The sequence below is a fragment of the Mobula hypostoma genome, chromosome 4, assembly GCF_963921235.1.
Source record: "Mobula hypostoma chromosome 4, sMobHyp1.1, whole genome shotgun sequence".
NCBI lineage: Eukaryota > Metazoa > Chordata > Chondrichthyes > Myliobatiformes > Myliobatidae > Mobula > Mobula hypostoma.
In genome coordinates, this window is record NC_086100.1 from 37,499,223 (window position 1) to 37,526,936 (window position 27,714).

The 27,714-nt window shown below is 40.3% G+C and overlaps 1 protein-coding gene across 10 annotated transcripts in view; it reads right to left on the bottom strand.

Annotated features, from left to right (window-relative positions):
- The window catches only part of abcc5 (ATP-binding cassette, sub-family C (CFTR/MRP), member 5), a 124,327-nt gene that overhangs the window by 27,320 nt on the left and 69,293 nt on the right, over nucleotides 1-27,714 (bottom strand). For 7 of the 10 annotated variants that reach the window (XM_063045639.1, XM_063045640.1, XM_063045641.1 and 4 more), the window contains 7 exons: nucleotides 25,627-25,830; nucleotides 23,510-23,653; nucleotides 22,434-22,533; nucleotides 9,370-9,554; nucleotides 7,156-7,302; nucleotides 4,404-4,533; nucleotides 4,090-4,243 (listed from right to left, as the gene is read on the bottom strand). In XM_063045639.1, the coding sequence (XP_062901709.1) occupies nucleotides 4,090-4,243; nucleotides 4,404-4,533; nucleotides 7,156-7,302; nucleotides 9,370-9,554; nucleotides 22,434-22,533; nucleotides 23,510-23,653; nucleotides 25,627-25,830 (1,064 nt within the window). Of the gene's footprint in view, nucleotides 1-4,089; nucleotides 4,244-4,403; nucleotides 4,534-7,155; nucleotides 7,303-9,369; nucleotides 9,555-22,433; nucleotides 22,534-23,509; nucleotides 23,654-24,402; nucleotides 24,468-25,626; nucleotides 25,831-27,714 lie in introns of those variants that run through there. The other 3 variants (XM_063045649.1, XM_063045643.1, XM_063045646.1) reach the window with 3 other exon arrangements.

Below are 27,714 nucleotides of genomic sequence, written 5' to 3' on the forward strand. Positions count from 1 at the left end.
CCTCGATCCAGGACTTATATGCATCTAGAGTCAGGAAGCGAGCAAGCAGCATCATTGTAGACCCATCAAACCCTGGACATCATCTGTTCCAACTCCTTCCTTCTGGTAGGCGCTTTAGATCACTGTATGCCAGGACAAATAGGTATAAGAACCGTTTCTTTCCGTATGCCATCAGTCTTATGAATATTTGAATTTTAGTCTATTATAAACCAAGTCCACCTGTACATACACAGGTATACCTCATTGTCTATAGTTCACAATTATTTGCACTATTGTTTTGTTTGCTTTCTGATTCTGTACAGCGAGAGCTCAGGGAAACCGGCATCAAACTCCCTGTAGGTGTCCACATACTTGGCGATAATAAAGGATTCTGATTCTGATTCTGGCTGTGACTGTGGATTTCAGCTGTTGTAATCCTAAACAGGAATATTTGAACACTGAGCAGAGATGACATCACCATTTCAAGTCAATTTAATCTGCATTTGAATATGTCCAAAAAGGGGATTAATTCTCCCATATTACTCCATGGTTAGTTGGTGGTAAGGCTCTGCCCTCATTGTAACAAAGTCACACATAAGAAGTTGCCTCTAATGTTATCAAAGACCCCTCCCATCCTTCCCACAATCTCTCTGACCTCCAATTGTCAGGAAGAAGATACCACAGCAGCATAAGAACCAGAAGAGTAAGGCTGGGTAATAATATTTTTTCTAAGGCTGTTAGACTTCTCTACATTCTGGTGCCACCCAGCACTCATGTACACCCTGTCTGAATGCCCTGCTGCCCTCCTCCCGCCACCTCCCAACTCAACAGGCACTCTCATCCAGCACTAATCACTTTTTATTTTTTATTGCTGCTGCTTCATGTGTTTATATGATTGCTTCTCATTATAATAATATGGGTAACATTATACCATCTTACACAAACATGCACCTTGCACTTTATGTCAACCTGTCAGTCTTTGGGCCATGCCACATAGGAACTTGTATTAATATTATTTTATGACTGTTTGTGCTAGATTGTAATTAAGTGCTGTACATGACTATATGTTCAGCGTTTTGCACCTTTGCCCCAAAGGAACAAAGTTTCATTTGACTGTATACATCTGTATGGTTGAATGACAATAAGCTTGAACCTGAATAACTATTTGAAAGCATTAACTGTCTCACATTTCTCACAGTGATGTAACTAAACATAATTACTGTCATTGAAAATAAGACATCACCAAAAAAATTTACTTCAGCTTTGTCTGAAAATGAAGGAAGTGGTTGCTAAAGGAAAATTCTTGTTGGCCAACCACCAGGATTATCATTAGGCTCCCATACAGATGTTATGATGAACAACTGCACTAAGAATGCATCATTTGCTGCCTGAATGCCAGAAATTAACTAACATTATGTTATATGTATGGCATCACAATTAGGTGAACTTTCAGGAAATTGAGTACCTTTACATCTCCAAGTTGATATGCTACCTTTACAATGACACCGTGCAGCACAGGGAAGCTTCCAATCTTGGTAAAAATACATGAACTCACTCTATATGCCATTCTCTTGTAAAGAGACAAGTACATTCAGCTTTCTAGGAATGAAGTGTCTGTACCTGTCCAAGTACAATAATGTTTGAAAACTTGAAATACATGTTATAGATACCTGTAGCACCAGCCCAGAAAGAACTTCGCACACAAATTCGTAATGACTACGACTTCCACAGATGGTGTTGGAGGAGTATTCGCAGATTTCTGCAATTGTTGTGTAGGAAGGGGGCATTCCTACTAAACAACATATCTCCCATTGTTCTTCACGAAAGAGTATGTAGAAGAACTGCTTCACAAAGATATATGGTAGAACATGGCTTCTTGACAAATCTTTGCGAACAAAGTATTTTGTTCTTTATATTCCGACCTTACTCTTGTCAACTTGTACATCAAGGGGATAGCCACTAAAATGTTCAAAGTTTTAACTGGAGAGGTCTTGAGGACAATACAAATTCCTTGTGCTACACACACACACACACACACACACATCATCATCATTTTTGATGGATTAGTTACACTGGAGAAGCAAGAATTGGCAGTGCTGGTGTGACATAACTGTTGTAATGCTTACAGGCATCATGACTTGCTTACTCTACGCAATTCCTACTTCATAGGTCTCTCCCCTTCCTAATATGAGCGCTGGTGGAATTAGGATGCAAATATATCTGTGCAACACATGCCAAACTGAAAACAAAATGGGAACTCATGCAGCTCAAATAACTAGTACCAGGAACAAAAATCTTCAGACAGTATATGGGTTTACAGATAGAGATAAATGGATTGGAGCACATATACACAAAATTTGATGCTATAATTATACTCTAAAATCAAAGACTACAGTGCAAGTTTAAATCATTAACACAGGAGGGGAGCAGTTGAGAAGAAAATAAATCAAGGATTGAAGGAGGGATACATTGAAATAGGACACCACGAACACTGTCATTATGTTGTGATGTGTGCAATCAATTTGTTTGAGGCACATCTGGTTATGACGGTAATGGGCTTGAAATCGGAACAGCACCTGGATGTCAGTGGCTTTGCAGTTATAAAGTTATAAATGGTTCACTAAACGAATCACTGTGGATGACAGTAATGAGGATTCTAATCAGGACTGACATGACAGAAGTAATTGTCATAGCTCCTTCAAGAACAATTTTACGGAAAAACATTCAGTGATTTCTTTAGACTATGAATCTAGAAAACACTTCTACTCCAGCAAGATTAATTTCAATGAATGGTATAGATCCCAGGCAGCTGCTGTTGTGAAATTGCTTTGAATAAAAGTACAGCCAGAAAGTGTGCTCTGAACACTCTTAGGACCATGACTATAAAACATTGGAGCAGAATTAGGCTTTCAAGTCTGCTCTGCCATTCTATCATGGCTAATTTATTATCTCTCTCAACCCATTCTCCTGCCTTCTTTTCATAACCTTTGACGTGCTGACTAATCAAGAACCTATCAACCTCCACTCAATTTACTCAACGACCTGGCCTCCACAGCCGTCCAAGGCAATGAATTCCACAGATTCACCACCCTCTGGCTCATGAAAATCCTCATCTGTTCTAAATGGACATCCCTCTTTTCTGAGGCTATTTCCTCTCGTCCAAGACTTACCCAATATAAAAAACATCCTTTCCACTTCCACTCTATCGAAGCCTTTCAATATTCGATAGGTTTCAATGAGATTCCACCCCCTGCCTTATTGTAAACATCAGTAAGTACAAGCCCACACCCATCAAATCCTCCTTTCATGGGCATCTTCTACTCTACTGATTATACAATTGGTGGACATGAACAAGAGATATCTAGAAATGCAATTTGCATAACTCGTGACCATCATAATATTATTAATTTGGAAGGAGTACTTAGAACAGGGATAGATTCTCACTTTTTTTTTAAATTTAGAGAATCAGCAAGGTAACAGGCCCTTCTGTCGCAAAAAGACTGCTGGCCAATTACATCCATGTGACCAATTAACCTACTAATCCATACGTCCTTGGAACCTGGGAGGAAACTGGAACTCCCAGAGGATACAAACTCTTTACAGACAGCAGCAGAATTGAACATGGATTGTCGGCGCTGTAATCGTGTTACACTCCCTACTATGCTAGCTGCCTCAACTTTTCAAAAGGGTTTTATTGTTAACGTTAAAGCAATCCTAAGAAATTCATTTTACTCGTCAAAAATAAAACTGTTATTGTACTGGTAAACCTCCAGGAGTAGAGAAAGAATAAATACAATGTGCCTTAATACTGCATTTAGTAATAACTGAAACAGTCTTAAATGTACTCATTTTCAGACAAAGCTGATGCAAGATATTTGGTATTGTCTTATTTTCATTGGCAGAAATTACACTTTTCATGGGAATCAGATGAAAATATTCTGAAGTTCTGTTCATAGCTTTATTCTGACCAAAACAGATACAAGCACAACTGAATCAATATAAACAATAAACAAAAAACATGAAATTATTATATAATGTCATTAGTATGATCAATATATTGTAACAGAAGAAAACAATTATCAAGTGCAGAAGGAGGTGTACAGTTATTACCTGGATACCTGGTTGAGAATCACGAAAAGAATCACAAGAGGAGCAACGGCAACCAAAAACCATGGGAAGACAGCAGCAATGACACCAATGCAGCAAAATACCAGAATGATGTTCTGAATAAACATTTCTGTTTGTAAAGGAAGCCTTGTGTCCACTAAGAAAATGGATAAAGAACACACATTATTGATGCAGAGAAATTAATAAGGAAATACTAATCTGCTATGCTATTTTCATGGCAATCTTCATGTGACAGAGAAAAAAATAACAAGCTTTTCAAAAAACCTCGTACAAGTCAGAATGTAACAGAGATTTACCTTCATCCATATCCTTTGAAAATCTATTGAGAATTCGGCCAGTGGGTGTAATGTCAAAAAATTTCATGGGGACCCTGAGGATTTTACGAAAGAGCTCATCATGAAGGCGGGATGAAGCTCTAAGCGTTCCCTTCAAAAATAATATAGGAACAAAGTTGATAATTATATTTTCCACTCATTTCAAATCTAATACATCTTATTTGCAATTCATTAAGATATGTCAGCCATAGTATAATTTTTGATTATTGATGTCAAATCAAAACACAAAATATTTTATTGATATCAATCTTATTGAAAGAATCTGCTCGAAATCAAATTCCAACCAAAAATAAAATTATGATCGTGAAACTACTTGCATAGAATTAAATATAAAAATGCCTGAAACGTGAAAAACTGTCAACTAAATTTCCCTTCCACAATACAAACAGAAGCCAGAGTGTAATCTTCCCTACCTCATCTGGAGATCTGTTTTAGCTTCAGCCAAATATTTGTATCATCTCAAAGACCTATTTCCAGTTCTTTAACATTGTCTGGCGATGTACATCTCAGTTCAACTGGCAGTGGAACAAACCCAAATCCATCTTCATGATACCATTAGACTTTGTAATTCTAATGTATAGAAGCACTGTTTGCTTCCAGAAAGATATATTTTAATAATTCGACAACCAAGGATGAAGTAATAGCTGGGAAATGATAGTGAAAGAGATACAGGGTTGGAGAAGGGGGAGTCTGATAGGTGGGGATAGAACGCCCTGGGAGAAAGACAAGGAGGGAAGAGCACCAGAGGGAGTCGATGGGCAGGCAAGGAGATAAGGTGAGAGAGGGAAAAGGGGATGGGGACTGGTGAAGAAGGTGGGGGGGGGGGGTCATTACCAGATGTTCGAGAAATCAATGTTCATGCCATCAGGTTGGAGGCTACCCAGATGCAATACAAGGTGTTGTTCCTTCAACTTGAGAGTGGCCTCATCACAATAATAGAGGAGGCCATAGATAGACATTTCAGAAAGGGAATGGGAAGTGGAATTAAAATGGGTGCCCACCGGGAGATCCCACTTTTTCTGATGGACAGCATAGGTGCTTGGTGAAGTGGTCTTCTAATCTACTTTGGGTCTCACTGATATACAGGAGGCCACACCAGGGGCATTGGACACAGTATATGACTCCAACAGACTCACAGGTGAAGTGTCTCCTCACCTGGAAGGACCGTTTGGGGCCCTGAGTGGTAGTGAGGAAGGAGGTGAAGGGGCAGGTATAGTACTTATTCCATTTGCAGGAGGAAGGTCAGTGGGGAGGGACAAATGGACAAGAAAGTCACGTAGGGAGCGATCCCTCCAGAAAGCAGAAAGTCGGGGGGGGGGGGGAGGAGAGAAAAATGTGCTTGGTGGTGGGATCCCATTGGAGATGGCAGAAGCTCCTTGCTTGCCCATCATCTCCCTATTGTGTTCCTCATCCCTTGTCTTTCTTCCACGACCTTCCATCCCTGCCTATCAGACTCCCTCTTCTCCAGTCCTAAATCTCTTTCATCAGTCAACTTCCTAGCTATTTATTTCATCTCCTCCCACCCCCGCTGGTATCACCTACCACCTTGTGTTCCTCTCCTCCACCTTTAAAATCTACTCCTCATCTTTTCCCCTCCAGTCCTGCCAAAGGGTCTCAGCCTGAAACGTCAACTGTACTTTTTTCCATAAATGCTACCAGGCCTGCTGAGATCCTCCAGCATTTTGTGTGGGATGAGTAATTATAAACCTGATTCTGATGTGACTCTCTATTGTGGACTAAGAGTGGGAAAGGGGCAGGGAGAGGGGAATCATGGCTGGGAAAAGGGGAATGTAGAGGGAAGAGAGCAGGAAGCTCCAGAGACACATTCTATAATGATCAATAAACCAATTGTTTGGTATCACATGACCTTGCCTGGTGTCTCTGGGCTGGGTATGTTTGCACCTGTGACACTTCTTTTCTGCCACCTGTCCTACACCCCTTTCAAGGCACTCCACCCTCTCTATTCCCACCATCCTTTGCTCCGACCAAATTTACAAACTCGCTCTTCACTCCATGTTGACAAATGCAAGTCTTAGGCAGTCTAGCTATATCTATCTATATAAATATATCTATATCTCTAGATATATGTGCCTAAGACTTTTGCTAAGTACTGTACACTAAGAAAAACTAAGCCAAAATGATAAAAAGCAGAAGTGGCCAGTTCTGATAGGGATCAAAAGAAAGAGCTAACTGAAGATGGAAATTTTTTGTGTTTTAATCTGGAAGTTCAGAATATCTAATCTCAGAACTACAGGAAATGCAACACCTATTCTCCTAGCACTTCTAGGTGAAACCGATTCACTTACTCTTCTTTTAATCTAGTATACAGCATTCAAAGCTCACAATGTAGCTTACTCTTCAATGGAGAGACCAAATGCACATGGGGTGATTGCTTTGTAGAAAATCTGCATTCAGTGCACAGGAGTGGACCTGAGCTTCCAGTTGCCTGTCACTTAATTCCATTCCAACCTTTCTCTGTTTTAATGAGGCCCAATGTAATTTTGAGGAACAATATCTCATTCTAGGAATACTGCAGCGCTCTATGTCAATGAATACCAAAACAACCATAATCCAAAGATAACATTACTGTTTATCATGAAGCTAATCTGAGATGCATCTTGAAGGGCAGTTAGAGTTTTTGATATGAAGATTAATGAAAATAATTTTTAAGATTAAGTATTGTACTACACCTTAATATTTCAAGTTCATGTACCTTAACAAATACAATGCCACGCACTGCTTTGAGAATCAGCATTACTGCCATAGAAAGTGCATAGATCTCTGCATAGTAACGCAAATGCGGATTGTCCTTCATGCTTTGACCCACATGAGTTCTATTCCCTATCGTCACAGATGTATTCTGAAAGAAAGAGTACATAATAAGAAAATTTGGAAATGTTTCTGTAACAGTACAAGATGCTGGAGTAAACATTTCTGTAACTTCTAGAAAAATTACAATACTTTAAGCTGACTATACCACTTGATGATCACATTATTTTGTTTCACTTTGAAGGAGTAGGCAGCTTCCAGGCACAAAACAATGAATGTATAACACAGAATCCTATTTATTAATTGTTCCATCATTCATTAATTGACTGTTCTGGAAATTGAAAAGAACTATACATTTAATGGTTGGCAACATTTGAGGAATGATTTTAAAGAGAAATATGATGAAAAATGTCATATGATGAAAAATGATAACTCAATGGAGGGGGATGGAAATACATACATTTTTTAAAAAATAAAGAATCAAATTCTTTAGTTGGAATGTGGTACAAAAGGCACAGATACTTAAACTGGTTTAGGAAGCAGTGATTAGTGGTTCTCTGACTCAGCATCAATATATACCATTGAAAGACCATTGGCATTGCTTGATTTTAATTTTAATTTTAAAACATGACACAAAATTTGCAGCTAATAATAAATAGAATAGTAACCAAATTCAGAAGAGATACTGGTGCAATGGCAGATATATAGCAGATGCATTTTAATATACTCAAGAAAGGTATGATGTGCTTGGAGGGGAAAAAACAGATCGAAATTATACCCTGAATATTAGACACATCAGAGCAGAATTAGGCTATTCACCCCACTGAGTCTGCTTCACTATTCCATCACAGCTGATTTATTATGCCCCTCAACTTCATTCTTTTGCATTCTCCCTGTAACTTTTGACACCGTGACTAACCAAGAATCTATCAACCACCACTTTAAATTTACCCAATGACTTGTCCTCCACAGCCATCCATGGAAATAGATTCCACAGATTCACCACCCTCTGCTAAAGGTTGGGAACCCCTGGGCTAAAGCATTGAAGGGAGGCAGTCCATTATCAGCAGTAGGTGCCTATGCTGATTTTGTTCTTTTACATTCAATCACAAAAACAAGGCAGATAAATTTCTCTGTTGATAACTATTAGGAATTAATATAGTTTTATAGGACTGTAGAGGTATTGGTAGTGTTCTGGTTTATTCTGTATTTCACTCAAATACATACTGTTACTCAGTCTTGGACTTTTTATACCTTTTAACTATTTTGATGAAACTTCGGCTAAATGGAACAGCCACTTAATTGGGCCAAAATATGATGGTCCCGATCTGATCCAATTAGCCTCTGTATCATAAATGCAAGCAATTAATATAAACTGGGACTCTTAACTGTTAAATGGTGGTGAGGAGAATTCACTGCTACTTGGTGTTTAAAGACAAATAGTCTTATTCATCTGGTAGCAATTTAAAAGGCATAAAGCACAAACAAACCATCTAAATGGAGCTGAAATCAATTGAGATTGATGCAAAGAGCAAATAAGCTTTCACCTTCTACTTCAAAATTAAAGACCAATTCTACATTAATAAGTTGAAAGTAACTATACAATTCTTATAAAATGTATTTCAAATATTTAATTTACCCATCAAAGTAGCAAGGAAAACCACTGCAATGTTGGCAACAAAATAATAGAAGAAATGAAGGCATATTACAGCATCAGGAATAGACCTTAAAGTCACAGATCCCAGTTAAGGTTACATGGTCCCTGTAAATGGTCCCCAATTCAATAGGTTGCATGCTCCGATGGATCTAATGAGCCTGTGCCACCCAATTACACTCATGTGAACAATTGGCCTACAAGCCCGTGTGTCTGGTACATGGGTGGCAACTGGAGTACCTGGAGGAAACCCACAAGATCACGGGAGGCACAAACTCCTTACAACGAGAACTGAACCCAGATCACTGGTGCTGTAATAGTATCACGCTAACTGCTACACTACTGTGCCACCCCTTCAGTTAAGTGTTGGATAACTGGCACAGGTATTCACCACATTTAAAAAAACACAATAATGTTGAAATTACGCAAAAATGATTAATACCGTCAACTTAAATTTCTTTTTATATATATATCAGCTTTATGAAATGCCACCTCAGTTCTTACCCCACTTCCTGCCTTGATCCAGTAACTAAGCCACCAGTTGTTAAAGGCAACACTTCCTACATTCATTACAAAAAGGACTAATATAAAGAAAAACGCAAGTGGGCCTCCTGCTGCTTGGATGTACACTCCATACACGGACCATGGTAGGGAACCTTTTCCTTTATCCTCCAACTGTCCGAGCTGATCTAGAGACCGAATAAAAGAAACATATTATCCATTGTTAAATTTAGTACCAGCATATCCTCAGCTGCAAAAAGAAAAATAGCTTTACAGAACACAATATTCTTTGTGAGATTGTCAAGTTCTGACGAAAAGGTTAATTTTGTTTCGCCCTCCATAGCTTCTATCTTACCGGTCCAATAATTTCAGCAATTTTTAGCAATATTTCTCATTAACAGATTCTGATATGTTTGATTTTTGGACTCCTTGTAATATTATCAAAGTCAGATTTAGTACCAATGACATACATCGTGAAATCTGTTGTTTTGTGGCTACAAATATCACAATCTTCTGAAGGACTTGCAAACCATGTAGGGTAAGGGTCATCGCCATGGCTAGAAGGAAGTGGGGCAGGGGGACTCCAAGCCAGGCTGAAATGCAGAGGGTTGAAGTCCCCACTATCCAGCATCTTGTTAGCAAATATGCAGTTGCTGGAGAACAAAACTGAGAACCCGAGAGCAAGATTCTTGTATCGGAGGGAAGTAAGAGATATCTGAGAGAGATGTGGCATTCCCCCAGCATACCAGATACAACAGACAGACCCAAAGGCCTTGTGATTTACCAATCGGATTGAACTGTTGATTCGGAAAGGGCAAAACATGGAGGTGCGTGTTTCATGATAAACACTTGGCGGTGCTCTAATGTGGCAGTTTGGTCAAATTCATGTTTCCCCAACCTTAAACACCTAATAGTCAAATAAGGAATGCCTACTACTGTTCCATGCCCAGACTGCATTTCAGTAAATTAGATCACTTGGTTGCCCTTCTCCTTCCTGCATACAGGCAGAGGATAAAGAGCAAAGCTCCAGAGATTAGGACAAAAAAAGGTGGTCACAGGATGCAGAAAAGCAGCTATGGGATTGCTTTGAGTCAGTGGACTGGACTAAGTTCAAAGATTCATCTGAGGATCTGAATGAACAAACCATTTTTGTCATGGACTTGAGATCCACAATCTGCTAAGGGCCAGATCAGAGGCATTCCAGTCTCATGACAAAGAAAGTTACAAGAGGTCCAGGTAAAAACTCCAGAAAGCCATCTCACAGGTGAAGTGGTAATTCTGGACTAAGCTTGAATCAAAGAAGGATGCTCAAGAGTTATGGCAGGGCTTGAATACTATCACCTCTTATAATGTTAAGTCAAGCAATATGGGTGACAACAAGGCCTAGCATCCAGATAATTTCAATGCCTTCTATGTTCGCTTTAACCATCAAAACATGTAGGGGCCATCACAAACTCCCACAGCACCCAATGTTCCTGTGATTTCAGTCTAAGGCCGACTGAAGGACTGAAGGATTATGAGGTCAAGTCCCTTTTGAAGTCTAGAGCTGCGGCTTTTAGGTCCGAGGATACCAGTCGCTACATGGAATCCGGGCGTGAACTCCGGAAGGTCATTAAGGGCGCCAAGAGGCAATATCGAGCCAAGTTGGAAGCCCAGGCTAACCAGAGGGATGCCAGTAGACTATGGCAGGGTCTAAATGAGATCACTGGGCGCAAAGAGGCTGGAAATATCAAAAACTGTGGCGCTTCTCTTCCTGACGAACTTAACGTATTCTACGCAAGATTCGAACAGAAGAGGAGCGTCCTGCTCGCTCCGGATGAACTGGACCTGGTGGCATCGAGATTCATCGTCACTGGGGAGGATATTAGAAGGGCCTTCCTAAAGATAAATCCAAGGAAGGTGATGGGCCCTGATGGTGTCCCGGGACGGGTTCTCTGGGCCTGTGTAAGCGAGCTAGCTGGAGTGTTTGCTGACATCTCCAGCTGCTCCTTGCTTCAGTCTAAGATCCCCTCATGTTTTAAGAAGGCAACGATAATCCCAGTGCCAAAGAAGAGCAATGTGGCATGCCTGAATGACTATCGACCTGTGGCTCTAACATCAATTGCTATGAAGTGCTTCGAGAGATTGCTTATGGCACACATCAGCCACAGCCTACCAGGCAACCTTGATGCTTTGCAATTCACCTACTGGAGCAACAGGTCAACGGCAGATGCCATCTCTCTGGCCCTACACTTCTCCTTAGAACACCTGGAGAATAAAAACGCCTAAGTAAGGCTCCTTTTCATTGACTACAGCTCTGCCTTTAATACCATCATTCCAAATAAACTGATTCCTAAGCTCCAGAACCTGGGCCTTAGCACTCAGATCTGCATCTGGATCTTCAACTTCCTCACAGACAGGACCCAGGCTGTAAAAATAGGGGACAAGCTCTCCTCTATAATCACTCTGAGCACTGGTGCCCCACAAGGCTGTGTACTCAGCCCCCTGCTGTACTCACTGTATACCCATGATTGTGTAGCCAAGTTTCCATCGAACTCAATATGTAAGTTTGCTGATGACATGACAATTGTAGACCGTGTCTCGGGTAATGATGAGTTTGAGTACAGAGGAAATTAAGAACCTGGTGGCATGGTGCGAAGACAGTAACCTATCCCTCAACGTCAGCAAGACGAAAAAATTCGTTGTTGACTTCAGAAGGAGTAGTGGACTGCACGACCCAATTTACATCAGTGGTGTGCAAGTGGAACAGGTCAAAAGCTTTAAGTTCCTCAGGGTCAATATCACAAATGACCTGACTTGGTCCAACCAAGCAGAGTCCACTGCCAAGAAGGCCCACCAGTGCCTTAATTTCCAGAGAAAGCTAAAGAAATTTGGCCTGTCCCCTAAAACCCTAATTTTTATAGATGCACCGTAGAAAGCATTCTTCTAGGGTGCATCACAACCTGGTATGGAGGTTGTCTTGTCCAAGACCGGAAGAAGCTGCAGAAGATCGTGAACACAGCACAGCACATTACACAAACCAATCTTCTGTCCTCAGACTCACTTTACACTGCATGCTGTCGGAGCAGTGCTGCCAGGATAATCAAGGTCACGACCCATCCAGCCAACACACTTTTAGTCCCTCTTCCCTCCAGGAGAAGGCTCAGGAGCTTGAAGACTCGTATGGCCAGATTTGGGAACAGCTTCTTTCCAACTGTGATAACACTGCTGAACGGATCCTGACCCGGATCTGGGCTATACCCTCCAAATATCCAGACCTGCCTCTCGGTTTTTTTTGCACTACCTTACTTTTCATTTTTCTATTTTCTATTTATGATTTATAATTTAAAATTTTAATATTTACTATCGATTTGTACTCCAGGGAGCGGGAAGCGCAGAATCAAATATCGCTGTGATGATTGTACGTTCTAGTATCAATTGTTTGGTAACAATGAAGTATAAAGTGCAAGTAGCCTTCAGGAGGGTGAACCACGAAAAGCATCCGGCCCCGTTAGGGTACCTGGCCAAGTACTACAAACCTGTGCTGATCAAATGGCTGGAGTGTTCACTGAGATCTTTAACCTCTCACTTCGGCAATCTGAGATACCCACCTGCTTCAAGCTGGCTTCAATTATACCAGTGCCTAAGAAGAACATGGTAACCTGCCTCAACGTCTTATCACCTAGTACCACTCACATCCACAATGTGAAGAATTTTGAGAGGTTGGTGATGAAACATATCAACTCCTGCAGAGAAGCAACTGGATCCTCTCCAATTTGCCTACTGGAGCAACAGGTCCATAGCAGATGCCATCTCATTGGCTCTTCACTCAATGCTGGAGCATCTGGACAGTAAAGATGCGTACATCAGGATGCTCTTCATCGACTACAGCTCGACATTCAATACCATTATCACTTCAAAACTGATCAATAAGCTCCAAGACCTTGGCCTCAATACCTCCTTGTGAAATTGTATCCTTGATTTCCTCTATCGTCTTCCCCAGTCAGTTTGAATTGGCAACAACACCTCTTCTGTGTTCTCCATTAGTACAGGTGTTTAGCCCTCTGCTCTATTCGCTTTACACTTATGAGTGTGTGGCTAAGCACAGCTCCAATGCCATATTCAAGTTTGCCGACAACACCACTGTCGTAGGCTGAATCAAAGATGGAGATGAATCAGCATATAGGAGGGAAATTGAAAATATGGCCGAGTGATGCCATAACAACAACCTCTTACTCAATGTTAGCAAGACCAAGGAACTGGTTATTGATTTCAAGTGATGAAACCAGAGGTCCATGAGCCAGTCTCCATCAAAGGATCAGCAGTGGAGATGTTAAGCATCTTTAAATTCCTAGTGTTATTATATAGGAGGATCTGTCCTGGTACTTCCTTAGGGGTTTGTGAAGAGTCGGTATGACATCTAAAACTTCGACAAACTTGTATGAATGTGTAGTGGAGAGTATGTTGACTGGCTGCATCACAGACTGGTATGGAAACACTAAAGTCCTTGAACGAAAAATCCTACGAGAAGTAATGGTTACGGCCCAGTCCATCACGGGCAAAATCCTCATCACCATTGGGCGCACCTATATGAAACATCGCAGGAAAGCAGCATCATCAGGGATTACCAACACCCAGGACATGCTCTCTTCTTGCTGTTGCCATCAGGAAGGTGATACAGGAGCCTCAGGACATACACCACCAGGTATTGGAATAGTTATTACCCCTCAACCATCAGGCTCTTGAACTAAAGGGCTTAACTTCATTCGCCCCATCATTGAAATGTTCCCACAACCTACAGACTCACTTTTAAAGACTCTCATCTCTTGTTCTTGGAATGCACCATGGGTGCGTGGAACGCACTGCCAGCGAAGATGGTAGAGGCAGATACAATAGGGTCTTTAAAGAGACCCTTAGATAGCTTAGAAAAATAGAGGGCTATGCAGTAGGGAAATTCTAGGCAGTTTCCAGAGTAGGTTACATGGTCAGCAGAACATTGTGGGCCAGAGGGCCTATAATGTGCTGTAGACTTCTATGTTTCCATGTATTGCTTACTTATTTATTATTCTTTCTTTCTTTTTTGCATTTGCAGAGTTTGTTGCCTTTTGCACACGGATGAATTCCCAAGTTGGTGCAGTTTTTCATTGACTCTGTTATGGATTTATTGAGTATGCCCACAAGAAAATGAATCTCAAGGTTGTATACAGTGACATTTATCTACTTTGATAATAAATTTACTTTAAATTTTAGTACAATGCAGGATATAAAAACTACAAGTTACAAGATAGATAAATAGTCCAAAAGATGAACAATTATGTATTGTTCATGGACTCTTCAGAAGTCTAATGACAGAGAGGAAGGAACTGTTCTTATAACAGAGTAACATACATCAAAGTTGCTGGTGAACGCAGCAGGCCAAGCAGCATCTATAGGAAGAGGCGCAGTCGACGTTTCAGGCCGAGACCCTTTGTCAGGACTAACTGAAGGAAGAGTAGGTAAGGGATTATAACAGAGTGTTGGTCTTCAGGCTCCTGTACCTCCTCGCTGATGGTAGTAATGAGAAGAGGGAATGTCCTATGGTGACTGTCCTTAACGATGGCTGTTGTGATCTTAAGGCATCACCTCTTGAAGGTGTAATAGATGGTGGGAAGATTTGAGCCTTGATCAAACTGGCCGAATCTCCAACACTCTGCATTGGAACCGCCATAATAGGCTGTAATGCAACCAGTCAGAATACTCTCCACCATAGATATATAGAAATGTGCAAGTCTTTGATGACATATCAAATCCCCTCAAACAAAGTAGAGCTGGTGGCGTGTCTTCATGAATGCATGAATGTCTTAGGCTCGGGGAGAACACTTGAGATGTTGACACCCAGGAACTTGAACCTGCTCACCCTTTCCACTGCTGACTCCTCAATAAGAATTGGTGTGTGTTCTCCTGACATATATTCCTTAAGTCCACAATCAGTTGCTTGGTCTTGCTGATGTTGATTGTGAGGTTACTTTTGTAAAACCACGCAACTAGGAACTGGTCATTGACTTTAGAATGAAGCATATGCCCCTATCTGAGGTGAAGATGGTTGAGAGCTTCAAGTTTCAAGATGTATGTATAACCAACTGTGTCCTGGTCTAGCAATGTGGACGCTATAGTCAAAGAAGCACACCAGCACCTCCACTGCCAATTTTTTTCTTAAACAGGTGTACTATAGAATACATCCAATCCAGATATATCACAGCTTGGTATGGCACTGCTTTATCCAAGAAAACAAGAAATTTCAGTGCTGTGAATGCAACCCAGCCCATTGCAATCGTAATCAATGACTCCATCTACCCCGGTCATTTTTTCTTTTCCTCCCTCCAACTGGGCAGCAGACGTAGAAGATACAAAAGCACGTGCTACCCTCCTCAAGAACAATTTTTTACCCTACTGTTAAGACTCCTGAATGGACCTCGTATATAATAAACTCTTGATTTCTCAATCTACCTCATCATGCCATTTGCATCTTATTTGTTCACCTGTAATGTATTTCCTCTATAACTGTAACACCATACTCTGAATTCTATTTCTTTTGCATTACCTTGATGTACTTCTATATAAATGAACTCAGGGGACGGTAATGCAAACAAATTCTTTCCACTGTATCTCAATACATGAGAATAATAAATCAATTACCAATCCGCTAACAGGCTTTGCATTTAGAGTAAGGCAGCAAGTGGCAACCCAGATTGTTGGGAAGTACCCATGTGGTATTAGAAGAACATAATCTGCTTTAACAATTTACAGAATAACCTCATCCTTAATAATGGACTCCCACATCTTCCCAACCACTGAAGCCAGGCTAAATGGCCAATAATTTCCTTTCTTCTCACTCCCTCACTTCTTAAAGAGTGAAGTAACATTTGCAATTTTACAGTCCCCCAGAACTATTCCAGAATCTAGTGGTTCCAGGAAGATCATTATTCATGCTTCCACAATCTCTTCAGCTACCTCTTTCAAAACACTGAGTATAGTCCCCATGGTTCTGAAGAAGTGTGGCAAAACATGAAGGCAAACAGGGGAATAGTGTTGCTTGGACTATCCTGGTTCCTCTTCATTCCTAATCACTCATCGGAGGACAGCCTCATTGGAAGTTCAACATTTATTGATCAAACCAAATTTTCAAAAGTAAAGACCAGTTTGCCAAACTAACTGCTATACCAGTCTATGATATGTAGAAAGATCCAAATTGCAAACAAGTAAGCACAATGGAACAGGCATATAATTTCTCAGAAAAGGTGATCATTGACTTTGTGATGACCCAGTAGATCCTACTCAAGTGAAAAGTTTCCCTATCCTTCTAGTTAAGAAGTGGCAAGGGTAAAAGGACCCTAATGGCAGTTGTATACAGGCCTCCAAACAGCAGCTGGGGTGTGGATTACAAATTACAGGAGGAGACAGAAAAGCTATGTCAGAAGGGCAATGTCATGATAAATGCTGGGAATTTTAACATGAAAGTGGATAGGTAAAACCAGGTCAGTACTGGACCTCAAGAGAGAGAAGTTGTAGAATGTCTAAGGGATGGCTTTTTGGAACAGCTTGTTGTTGAACCCACTAGGGGATCGGCTGTGCTAGATTGGGTGTTGTGCAATGATCCGGAGGTGATAGGAGAGCTTAAGGTTAAGGAACCCTTAGGAAACAGTGATCACAATATGATCAAGTTCACTTTGAAATTTGAGGAGGAGAAACTAAATTCCAATGTGTCGGAATTTCAGTGGATTAAAGGAAATTACAATGGCATGAGAGGGGAACTGGCCAAAGTTGACTGGAAAGGGACACTAGCAGGAAGCTCAGCAGAGCAGCAACGGCTGGAGTTTCTGTGAAAAATGAGCGAAGTGCAAGACAGATATATTCCAAAGAAGAAGAAATTTTCAAATGGAAGGACATTACCGTGGCTGACAAGTGAAGAGCCAGCCAAAGTAAAAGTAAAAGAGAGGGCATACAAGGAAGACAACGCTAGTGGCAAGACAGAGGACTGGGAAGCTTTTAAAATCTTGCAGAAGGAAACCAAGAAGGACATTAGGAAGGAAACGATGAATTATGAAAGGAAGCTAGCAACTAACATCAAAGAAGATATTAAAAGCTTTTTAAAGTATATAAAGGGTAAAAGAGAGTCGAGAGTAAATATAGAACTGATAGAAAATGACGCTGGAGATATTGTAATGAGAGACGCAGAGGTGGCAGAGGAACTGAATGCATATTCTACATCAGTCTTCACAGAGATGACATCTGTAGTATACCAGCCATTCAAGAATATCAGGGAAGTGAAGTACGTGCAATGAAAATTACAACTGAGAAGGTGCTCAGGAAGCTTAATGGTCTGGGGGTGGATAAATCTCCTGGACCTGATGGAATGCACCCTTGGGTTCTGAAGGAAGTAGCTGGAGTGATTGCAAATGCATTAACAATGATCTTCCAAGAATCAATAGATACTAGCATTGTACCGGATGACTAGAAAATGTTACATTGCTGAAGGGTGGGAGGCAGCAGAAAGGAAACTATAGCCCTGTTAGCCTGACATCAGCGGTTGGGAAGTTGTTGGAATCGATTGTTAGGGATGAGATTATGGAGTACCTGGAGGCACATGACAAGATAGGCCAAAGCCGTCATGGTACCCTGAAAGGCAAATCCTGCCTGACAAACCTACTGCAATTTTTTGAGGAAATTACTCAGCAGGGTAGATAAAGGAGAAGTGGTAGATGTGGTGTACTTGGATTTCCAGAAGGTCTTTAACAAGGTGCCGCACATGAGGCTGCTTAGCAAGACAAGAGCCCATGGAATTACAGGGAAGTTACTAGCATGGGTGGAGCATTGGCTGATCAGCAGAAAACAGAAAGTGGGAATAAAGGGATCCTATTCTGGCTGGTTGCCGGTTACCAGTGGAGTTCCACGGGGGTAGGTGTTGGGACCACTGCTTTTTTACAATGTATGTCAATGATTTGGACTATGGGATTAATGGATTTATAGCTAAATTTGCCGATGATACAAAGATAGGTGGAGGAGCAGGTAGTGTTGAGGAAACAGAATGTACAGAGGGGCTTAGATAGTTTAGGGGAATGGGCAAAGAAGTGACAAATGAAATGCAATGTTGGAAAGTGTATGGTCATGTACTTTGGCGGAAGAAATAAGTGGGCAGACTATTAGTTAGATGGGGAGAGAATTCAAAATGCAGAGATGCAAAGGGACTTGGGAGTCCTTGTGCAGGATACCCTAAAAGTTAACCTCCAGGTTGAGACGGCGGTGAAGAAGGCGAATGCAATGTTGGCATTTATTTCTAGAGGTATAGAATACAAGTGCAAGGATGTGATGTTGAGGCTCTATAAGGCACTTGTGAGACTACACTTGGAGTATTGTGTGCAATTTTGGGCTCCTTATTTTAGAAAGGATATACTGATATTGGAAAGGATTCAGAGAAGATTCACAAGAGTGATTCCAGGAATGAAAGGGTTACTGTATGAGGAACGTCTGGCAGCTCTTGGGCTGTATTCCCTGGAGTTCAGGAGAATGAGGGGGGAATCTCATAGAAACATTCCAAATGTTAAAAGGCCTGAACAGTTTAGATATGGCCAAGTTATTTCCCCCAGAAGGGGAGTCTTGGACAAGAGGACATAACTTCAGGATTGAAGGACATCCATTTAGAACAGAGATGTGGGGAAATTACTTTAGTCAGAGGGAGGTAAATCTGTGGAATTTTTTGCCAAGAGCAGCTGTGGAGGCCAAGTCACTGGGTGTATTTAACGCAGAGATAGATAGGTTCTTGATTAGCCAGGGCATCAAAGAGTATGGCGAGAAGGCAGGGATGTGGGGATGAATTGCATCAGCCCACGATTGAATGGTGGAGCAGACTCAGTGGGCCAAATGGCCAACTTCTGCTCCTATATCTTATGACCTCATAAGACTGTATAGGCGGAGGCACTTCCTTGTATTGTAAATAAAACCTAGACAGCAGTTGCTATCTAGTTGATACATTCTACATCTATTGAATCAATAATAGACCTGAATCATATTTAGGCTAATTGACAAGCATGACAATATAGAGGATTACATTGTGCTCAATTAAACAAAGCTTTTATACCATCTCTGAAGCTGCATTTATCTATACAAATAAACAACATCCTATTCATAATGCCCATGTGCTTTGTAATGTTAGCTAGCATTCTCGGCTCAATGGGTCAGCATTCAATAGTAATGTCATTGAGCAGCAAGAGGAAATAGTTCCCCTTTTGAATGGCCCAATTGAAATCCAGCATGTATTATCACATTTTTAACTTCTGGTATTTGTTTGTTGCCTTGGGGGATATTTGATGCCTTCTGCAAGAAAAGGATAGAAATTTCTCTCCAATGATCAGAAAACCTCTTTGAAGTAGGAATTGTAGTGTGAGTTGCAAACTGCAGGATGCAGCAGAAATTAGTCACCACCACCTGGAAAAGTCCCAAGTATATGTTCAGGGCCATGTGACCTTTATCATGGGTAGAGAAACATGGAAAAGGTCTGCGACTGAAACTATGCCTTGTATTAATTTAGCAATCTGATGAATTACTTCCACTGTTAAGAGGGATATACAAGAATTACTTCCAAACTCTCTTTGTGAATAGTTCCTGTACAGATGTGTCCTCTTCCTCTCGTCTTAGCCAGCAAAGAGGCACAGGTCCTTTCACTCCCCCGAATGGTCAGTGAAACTAATATTGAAAACTTAATCAGAATGGGCAAAATATACAAGACTCTGGCAGCACTTTAGCATCTTCTTCAAAGAGAACAAAATTCAGTTCACATCTATTTCCATCAATCCTGGACCTCTTAAGAATACCTCCAAGTACTGGGGCGGCATGGTAGTGTTGCAGCCAGCATAACGCTTTACCGCTTCTGTGATTGGGGTTCAGTTTCTGCTGCTTCTGTAAGGAATATGTGTTCTGCCCGTGTCAGTGTGGGTTTTCTCCATTGCCCCAGTTCCCTCTCACATCCCAAACACATACATATTACTAAGTTGTGAGCATTCTACATTAGCATCAAAAGCATAGTGATATTTGCAGACAGCCCCCAGCACATACTTGGACTGAGTTGGTCGTTGATGCAAATGATGCATTTCACTGTACACAGGATTCTATGTACAGTGACAAATACAGCTAGTCTTTAAAGCAAGTGCAGTTTCAGCTTACTGTCCTTGAAGCTACTTCCTGTGCATAGCTCACAATCTGTCACATGCAGTTTGCTGAATTGCACAACAGTTACTGGCTACAGTAGCCATGTTCATCAGCATGATTCCATTTTATAAATAGAAGATGTGTGTTATGATGTTTGCAGATAGATCCTTGGCTTCTTCATCAGGAGATCACAGCCAGCGTGGACCGGTGATAATGGTAATAGGAAGGCATGGTAGCGCACTGGTTAGCACAACGCTTTACAGTACCACTAACCCAAGTTCAATTCCCGCCGCTGCCTGTATGGAGTTTGTACATTCTCCCCATGACCACATGGATTTCCACTGGGTGCTCCGGTTTCCTCCCGTAGTCCAAAGATGTACTGGTTAGTAGGTTAATTGGTCTTGGTAAATTGTCCCGCGATTAGGCTAGGATTAAATTGGGAGATTGCTGGACGGCATGGCTTGAAGGGCAGAAGGGCCCACTCCACGCTGTATACCAATAAATAAATAACTGCCTCTTCACTGACAATCAACACAGGCACACCTCAAGGATGTGTGCTTGGCCTACTTCTCCACTCTCTCCACACGTGTGGCTGTGTGGCTAGGCACAGTTGAAGCGCCTTGTATAAATACAATGATGACATGACTTGTTGGCAGAATTTCAGATAGCAGCAAGGCAGCATACAGGTTTCAACTGCAGTCAACTTCTATCACATATACTGTACCAAAGCAGTTTAAAGAATATTCAGCAGGCCACCTTTTAAAAAGAATTCCAATTGTTCCAATGCATTTTAATTAAACCAGTTTCTAAAATAAAGGGGATAATATCGTCCAAGTGGGATATTTTTGCAATGTTAAAAGAAATACATAATTGCAAGTTGTCATTCTTTAGTAACCTATCGGCATGAGAATAGAAGGCAGACCATATAAACAATATTCTTGATCAAAGAATTAGAAAATAACTCAGACTGCTCTTTCTCAATAATAGAAACCATAGAAAAACTACAGCACAGAAACAGGCCTTTTGGCCCTTCTTGGCTGTGCCAAACCATTTTCTGCCTAGTCCCACTGACCTGCACACGGACCATATCCCTCCACACACCTCTCATCCATGTATCTGTCCAATTTATTCTTAAATGTTAAAAAAGAACCTGCATTTACCACCTCGTCTGGCAGCTCATTCCATACTCCCACCACTCTCTCTGTGAAGAAGCCCCTCCTAATGTTCCCTTTAAACTTTCCCCCCCTCACCCTTAACCCATGTCCTCTGGTTTTTTCTCCCCTTGCCTCAGTGGAAAAAATAAGCTGGGTTTGAGACTGTAGATGGTGAATACTCTGAAGAAAATGCTATTCGACACATCCTTTGAACAAATCAGTAATAAAGCCAGAGTACTTAATCAGATGGGTATTAAAAGCCCTCGCTAGGACTGTACTTAAATCAAAAGACATCGTGGCCAAATGACCTGAAATGGTCATTTAATATCTGCAGCCAATGTTTTGTTACAGAATATAGAAAATTCACCTACATAATTGCAACTACATGAAAAGGACTTCACTTTGTGAAACTAGAAATATTTAGAAACAAGACACTTTTTTAAAAAAGTACTTTAATCATTTATTACAAAATCTTCTGAATAAAACTAAATTTTAACTGACATGATTCTTCAAACTAGGCTTGTAAATTCCCTCAACTTTGAAAAATTGTTAACTTTGCTGTGATTGACAATTCTGAACCCCACACCCTGATCAGTCTTGATTTCTCCTTTTAGGCTATTTCTGCCAAATTCTGTCCTTGGCTTGCATTCTGTTTTTTAAAATACGCGATGGCCCTTTGAGATATAGTTCCACATTAACAACATTAAATACTATAACTTAGAGCTCATAGAACTTTTTTTTTTTAAAAATTACCTGTTGCTTTATTCACATTCCTTTCCTTCTTTACTGATCCAGTCTGGCTTTTGTCTTGAGGTTTCTTCAAGGAACTGTTGGCATTTTTTTGATTGTGTACCTTAAAAAAAAACACAAACAGAATGCAGAATAGAAACAAAGATTCTCTTCAGACAAACTGGTTACTACATTATGATTCTTCCTGGTAAATTTACTACCAGAACAATTTATCTACAATTTAGTTTAATTTTCCTTGCAATACTCTCAGTATTAAAATTCACTGCATCATGAAAATGATAGCAGCTTCTGAAGCAACCAGGCAGGGTTAAATATGGAAATTCAGCATCTGCTTGCTCTGAATTTCCACATACAGACATTGCCTTGCTCTCTGAGAGTATATTACTTTACAAACTTTTCCATAATAATTCTAAGGAAATGACAACCTAAGGAAAAACTTGATGTAGTTACAAATTATTCTCGAGGTAGCTTGAAAGTGTTATGCTTTACTACATGAGGTGTGATTAGGTTTGAGAGAAATATTCAAATATTATCAGTCGAAAACTCTCAGCACAAAAAATGTGTGGATTGCAATTCCTTAATAAATATTAAAATAACAAACTTGAAAATAGAAATTCGCTGAACTTTGTGATATGGTTCAGGAAATTCTCACTGGAAAAAGAGCCCATTCTACAGAGACTGCTGTGTATTTTTGTAGGTGGGTTTGTTAAGTTCTCTTCTTTCTACAGATCAAATTCTTCACATTTTAAATTCAAAGAAAGCATTAACTGGTAATATCTTAAACTGCTAATATTTGTGTATAATTAATGCACAAGCATTATCACTTTTAACTCTTAATTTCACTGCCACATAAATCTTGAATGTCCAGGATGACAATGTTTCTTAAAAAGGGAAAATCATTATGTAAACACAAGGAATACTGAGCTATCACACTCCCCTCAAATTAGTCAAGTAGTCATTATGATCACCTGATTAGTCAGATGAAACTTGCAAGATCACTTGCCATATAAAAGGTGAAAATACAGAGATCCTATACATATCTTAATCTTAAACACTAGTAGGTGACGCAATAAAATTACCTCAATATGTGGAGCGTCTCCCAGCTGTAGATTATTGAACATTGCTGCATAATCTCCATTCAAGATTATTAACTCTTCATGAGACCCCCTCTCAGTTATACAACCGTCCTTCATTAACAGTACTTCGTCACAGTTGACCAAATACTGCTCAGGATAGGCAGACAAACAATTAGTTTATTTCTGCATCTTTATATCTCACTTATGATTCTTTCATCAACCTCCCACATATTGAAGAAAATTTTAGGGAACAAAATATATTACTGCATAGATCTGCTAGCACAATACTAAACAGTAAACTCCACATACTTCCTTCGTAAAATTAAAAACACAGAAATTTACTAGTTTTAAGTTTATCCACGAAGCACAAAGCAATCATATTTTGTTTTCTTTCTTTCCATCTCCACTTGGCCTACAGTCCCATATTCTTGTCAATCTCCATCACGATACTGCAAATATATATCCTTGAAAAAATATTTCTGATCAAAATGAAAACTTTGAATTTTAATGTTAATTCATTAGGTTTGAAGATTAATATAAGATACAACTCTCCACTGGACATCTTCGATCATTAAATTAATTTTTGGCCTTGTGGGGACGATGAGATTTGATGGGGGAAAATTACCTCAAAGTTAAAAAGAACTGCATAGCTGGTAGTCCAACCGGAAAAAAATAACAGAGCAAACAAAGCAATAATATGGAAAGGAATCAGAACAAGCATTACAGAAATCAGTGAAATAAATAAGAAATGTTGTCAATTGTACTAGAATTGACCAAATAATGTAGCAGCTTAATTGAGATTTAACTACATTACATTGCCAATGTTCTGCTGTACATTCATCTAAACTGCTCATATAATAATGAAATGTATGAAAAATGCAGTTCAAAAGACTTACATTTCAAGCCAGCTTCCAGTGATCAAGTTTCTGTCATGGTAGGCTATCAAGGCAAGACTGCAATGCTTAACAAAAGCATGCAGAATGTTTTAAGTCACTACTCTGCAAATTGTATTGAATCAAACCTGATATTTTAAAATGTCTAAGAATTAGGCACAACACAACTTGTTGTTTTTAAACTTTTTTTCTGAAGGGATTAGCTACATTGGGAGATAAAGCAAGATGTACATTAATGACACAAGTCCAAAGACTTAACATATATCTAGATTAACAAATATCCTTACTTTACCACAAGGAGGATAATTTTCCAGTTCATGTCAGCTAATTATTATTTCTCCTTAAGTTAGATGACTGAGAGTAACAGAATATTTTGAAAATATAATTTCATTCAAATAATATCTTTTTGATGTAAGAGATCAAAATTTTGAGAAGGAATTATTATTTTGGTGTTCAACATTTACCTACTGACTACTTGAAGCTGCATTACACGACATCTAGGCTTGCACATTTAACTACATATTTAAGGTACAACATCTTCTGCAATTTTATAAGCTGAAAACAATGATCCAAGGATTATAGAATGTCCATATTCTCCTTCCTTTCAAAATACTGAGACAAACAGCACAATTGTCATCACGATAAAAAAAATATTTTCTTCAGTGTCATTTACACCGTGCGTAAAGGGTTCTGTTAGTGAAATGAAAAGTTTTGTTGCTACTTGGCATTCCCAGCAAAATCCAGAGAGGACTGTGTCAAGAATAGATGGTTAGACTTCCCCCTGACAGGAGATGGTGACTGTCTGGTGGAAGCATCATTTACATCATATTAAGGTCTTTCAATATATTCTCTTCAAAATCTTAAAATTCAGTTTTTTCTTCAATATCAAACATTTGTTTTTCATTCTACTGCTGTCCTTTAATGCTTGTGCACCCAAAATGCAATTCTATTCCCATAAGAGTCTATCTATTGCTTAAGTATCAACTAACCCCTATTCACCCGTGAATAAGCTACTTCATCTTTATTTAAAAATGTACTGCATTTTGATAAACACATGCCAAATAATCAAGCAGGTAAAAGTAAACAGCATTACAGTGGTCAGTGAATATCATTTCAATTCAGAACCTTCCTTTGATCAAAAAGGGAATCTTAATCATTATATGCCTGATTTTGAATATTAAAGTTTCAGTACGGTAAACATAGATACATTTCGATTATCTAAATTACCTGAAGCTGGTGAGTGATAAACAGAATAGTCTTCAAATTTAGTTGCTTTTTAATTGCATTGTTGAAGATGTGATTCCCAACATGAGCATCTAGTGCACTGAGTGGATCATCCAAGATATAAATGCTTTTGTCACTGTACAATGCACGTGCTAAACTTATTCTCTGGCGTTGTCCTCCACTCAAGTTAGCCCCGTGTTCGCCTACCTGTATGCCATCCAAGTGGTGGAAAATTATCAGCACATTGGCTAAAAAAATTTACAAGTTACAATACTAAGACAGCAACTTGTGGACTGTCTCTGGGTATTTGCTTAGAACTTACCGTACTTTCTGAAGAACAAACATAATGAGGGGTAAACACGAAAGTGAGATTTTGATAATGCTTTGAACTGTTCAACTTTATTATTTATTTATTATGTCATTTTTATTTTAGAGATACAGTGCTGAACAGGCTCTTCCAGCCCAGTGAGCTGCACTGCCCAACAACCCACTTATTTTATCAAAGTGCTGCACAGACGCAGTAGAAGCATTCTGGCACAAGTTCAGCGAACAGCTTTAAAAGCAGGAAGTTTTTCCCCCCCCCCCAACAGGTGACTACAGGGCCAGTGTTCTGTTCTGGGTATCAGAAATGGGATTTCTGGGAGACGACCAGCTTCTCCGATGGCCACATCTGCACCAGGTGCAACAAGATACAGCTCCTTAAGACACTGTGTCAAGGAACTGGAGATACAGCTCAATGACCTTCAGCTTGTTAGGGAAAGTGAAGAGGTGATAGACAGGAGCTACAGGGAGGTAGTCGCCCCAAGGGGACAGGAGACTGACAAATGGGTAACTGTCAGGAGAGGGGAGAGAGAATGTCAGATAGTGGAGAGCACCCCTGTGGCTGCTCCCTCAACAATAAGTACTTCCATTCTGAGTACTGTTTGGGGGGGAGGGGGGAGGGGATAGAGAGACAGGCAGACAGACAGACCTGCCAAGGGAAAGCGACAGCGGCTGTGCCTCTGGCACTGAGTATGGCCCTGTGGCTCAGAAGGGTAGGGAACTGAACAGAATGACAGCAGTAACAGAGAACTATATACAGATGGGGGGCATGTAGGCAATTCTGTAGACACGATAAAGAAACACGGATGGTAGTTTCCCTCCCAGGTGCCAGGGTCTGCAATGTTTCTGAATGTGTTCACAATATCCTGAAAAGGAAGAGCAACCAGCTGGAAGTTGTGGTATATATTGGTATGAATGACATAGGTAGAAAAAGGGAGGAGGTCCTGAAAACAGATTACAGGGAGTTAGGAAGGAGGCTGAGGAGCAGGACCTCAAGGGTAGTAATCTCAGGATTGCTGCCTGTCACATGACGGTGAGGATAGGAATAGAATGAGGTGGCAGATAAATGCGTGGCTGAAGAATTGGACCAGAGAGCAGGGAGCAGAGATTCAGATTTCTGGATAATTGGGACCTTTTCTGGGGCAGACGGGACTTGTACAAAAAGGGCGGACTGCACTTGAATCCGAGAGGGACCAATATTCTTGCGGGCAGTTTTACGAGAGCTGATAATGAGCCAGCAGGTTTACAAGTAGATGATGGTATAACATGAATGTAAGGAAGGACAAGTCAATGATTGGGTACAAATGCAGACAGACCAAAGAGTTAAATTGACAAAATTCAAAAGGGGCAAAGAATGCAGGACTGAAGGTGCTGTATTTAAATGTACGTTTCATTCGGAATAAGGTGGATGAATTCGTGCCACAATTGGAGATTGTCGGTATGACACTATGGGCATCACTGAGTCGTGGCTGAAAGAAGGCCACAGTTGGGAGCTTAACATCAAAGGATACTCATTGTATCGAAAGGACAGGCAGAAAGGTACAGGCAGTGGTGTGGCTCTATTGTAAGAGATGGAATTACATCTTTGGAAAGAGGTGACATCGAGTCAGAGAATGTTGAATCTTTGTGGTTCCAGTTAAGAAACTGCAAGGGTGAAAAAGCCTGCAGAAGGATTTAGATGGGGTAGAACAGGGGGCCCCAACTTTTTTGCAACGCGGACTGGTTTATTATTGACAATATTCTTGTGGACCGGCCGATCCGGGGGGGCGG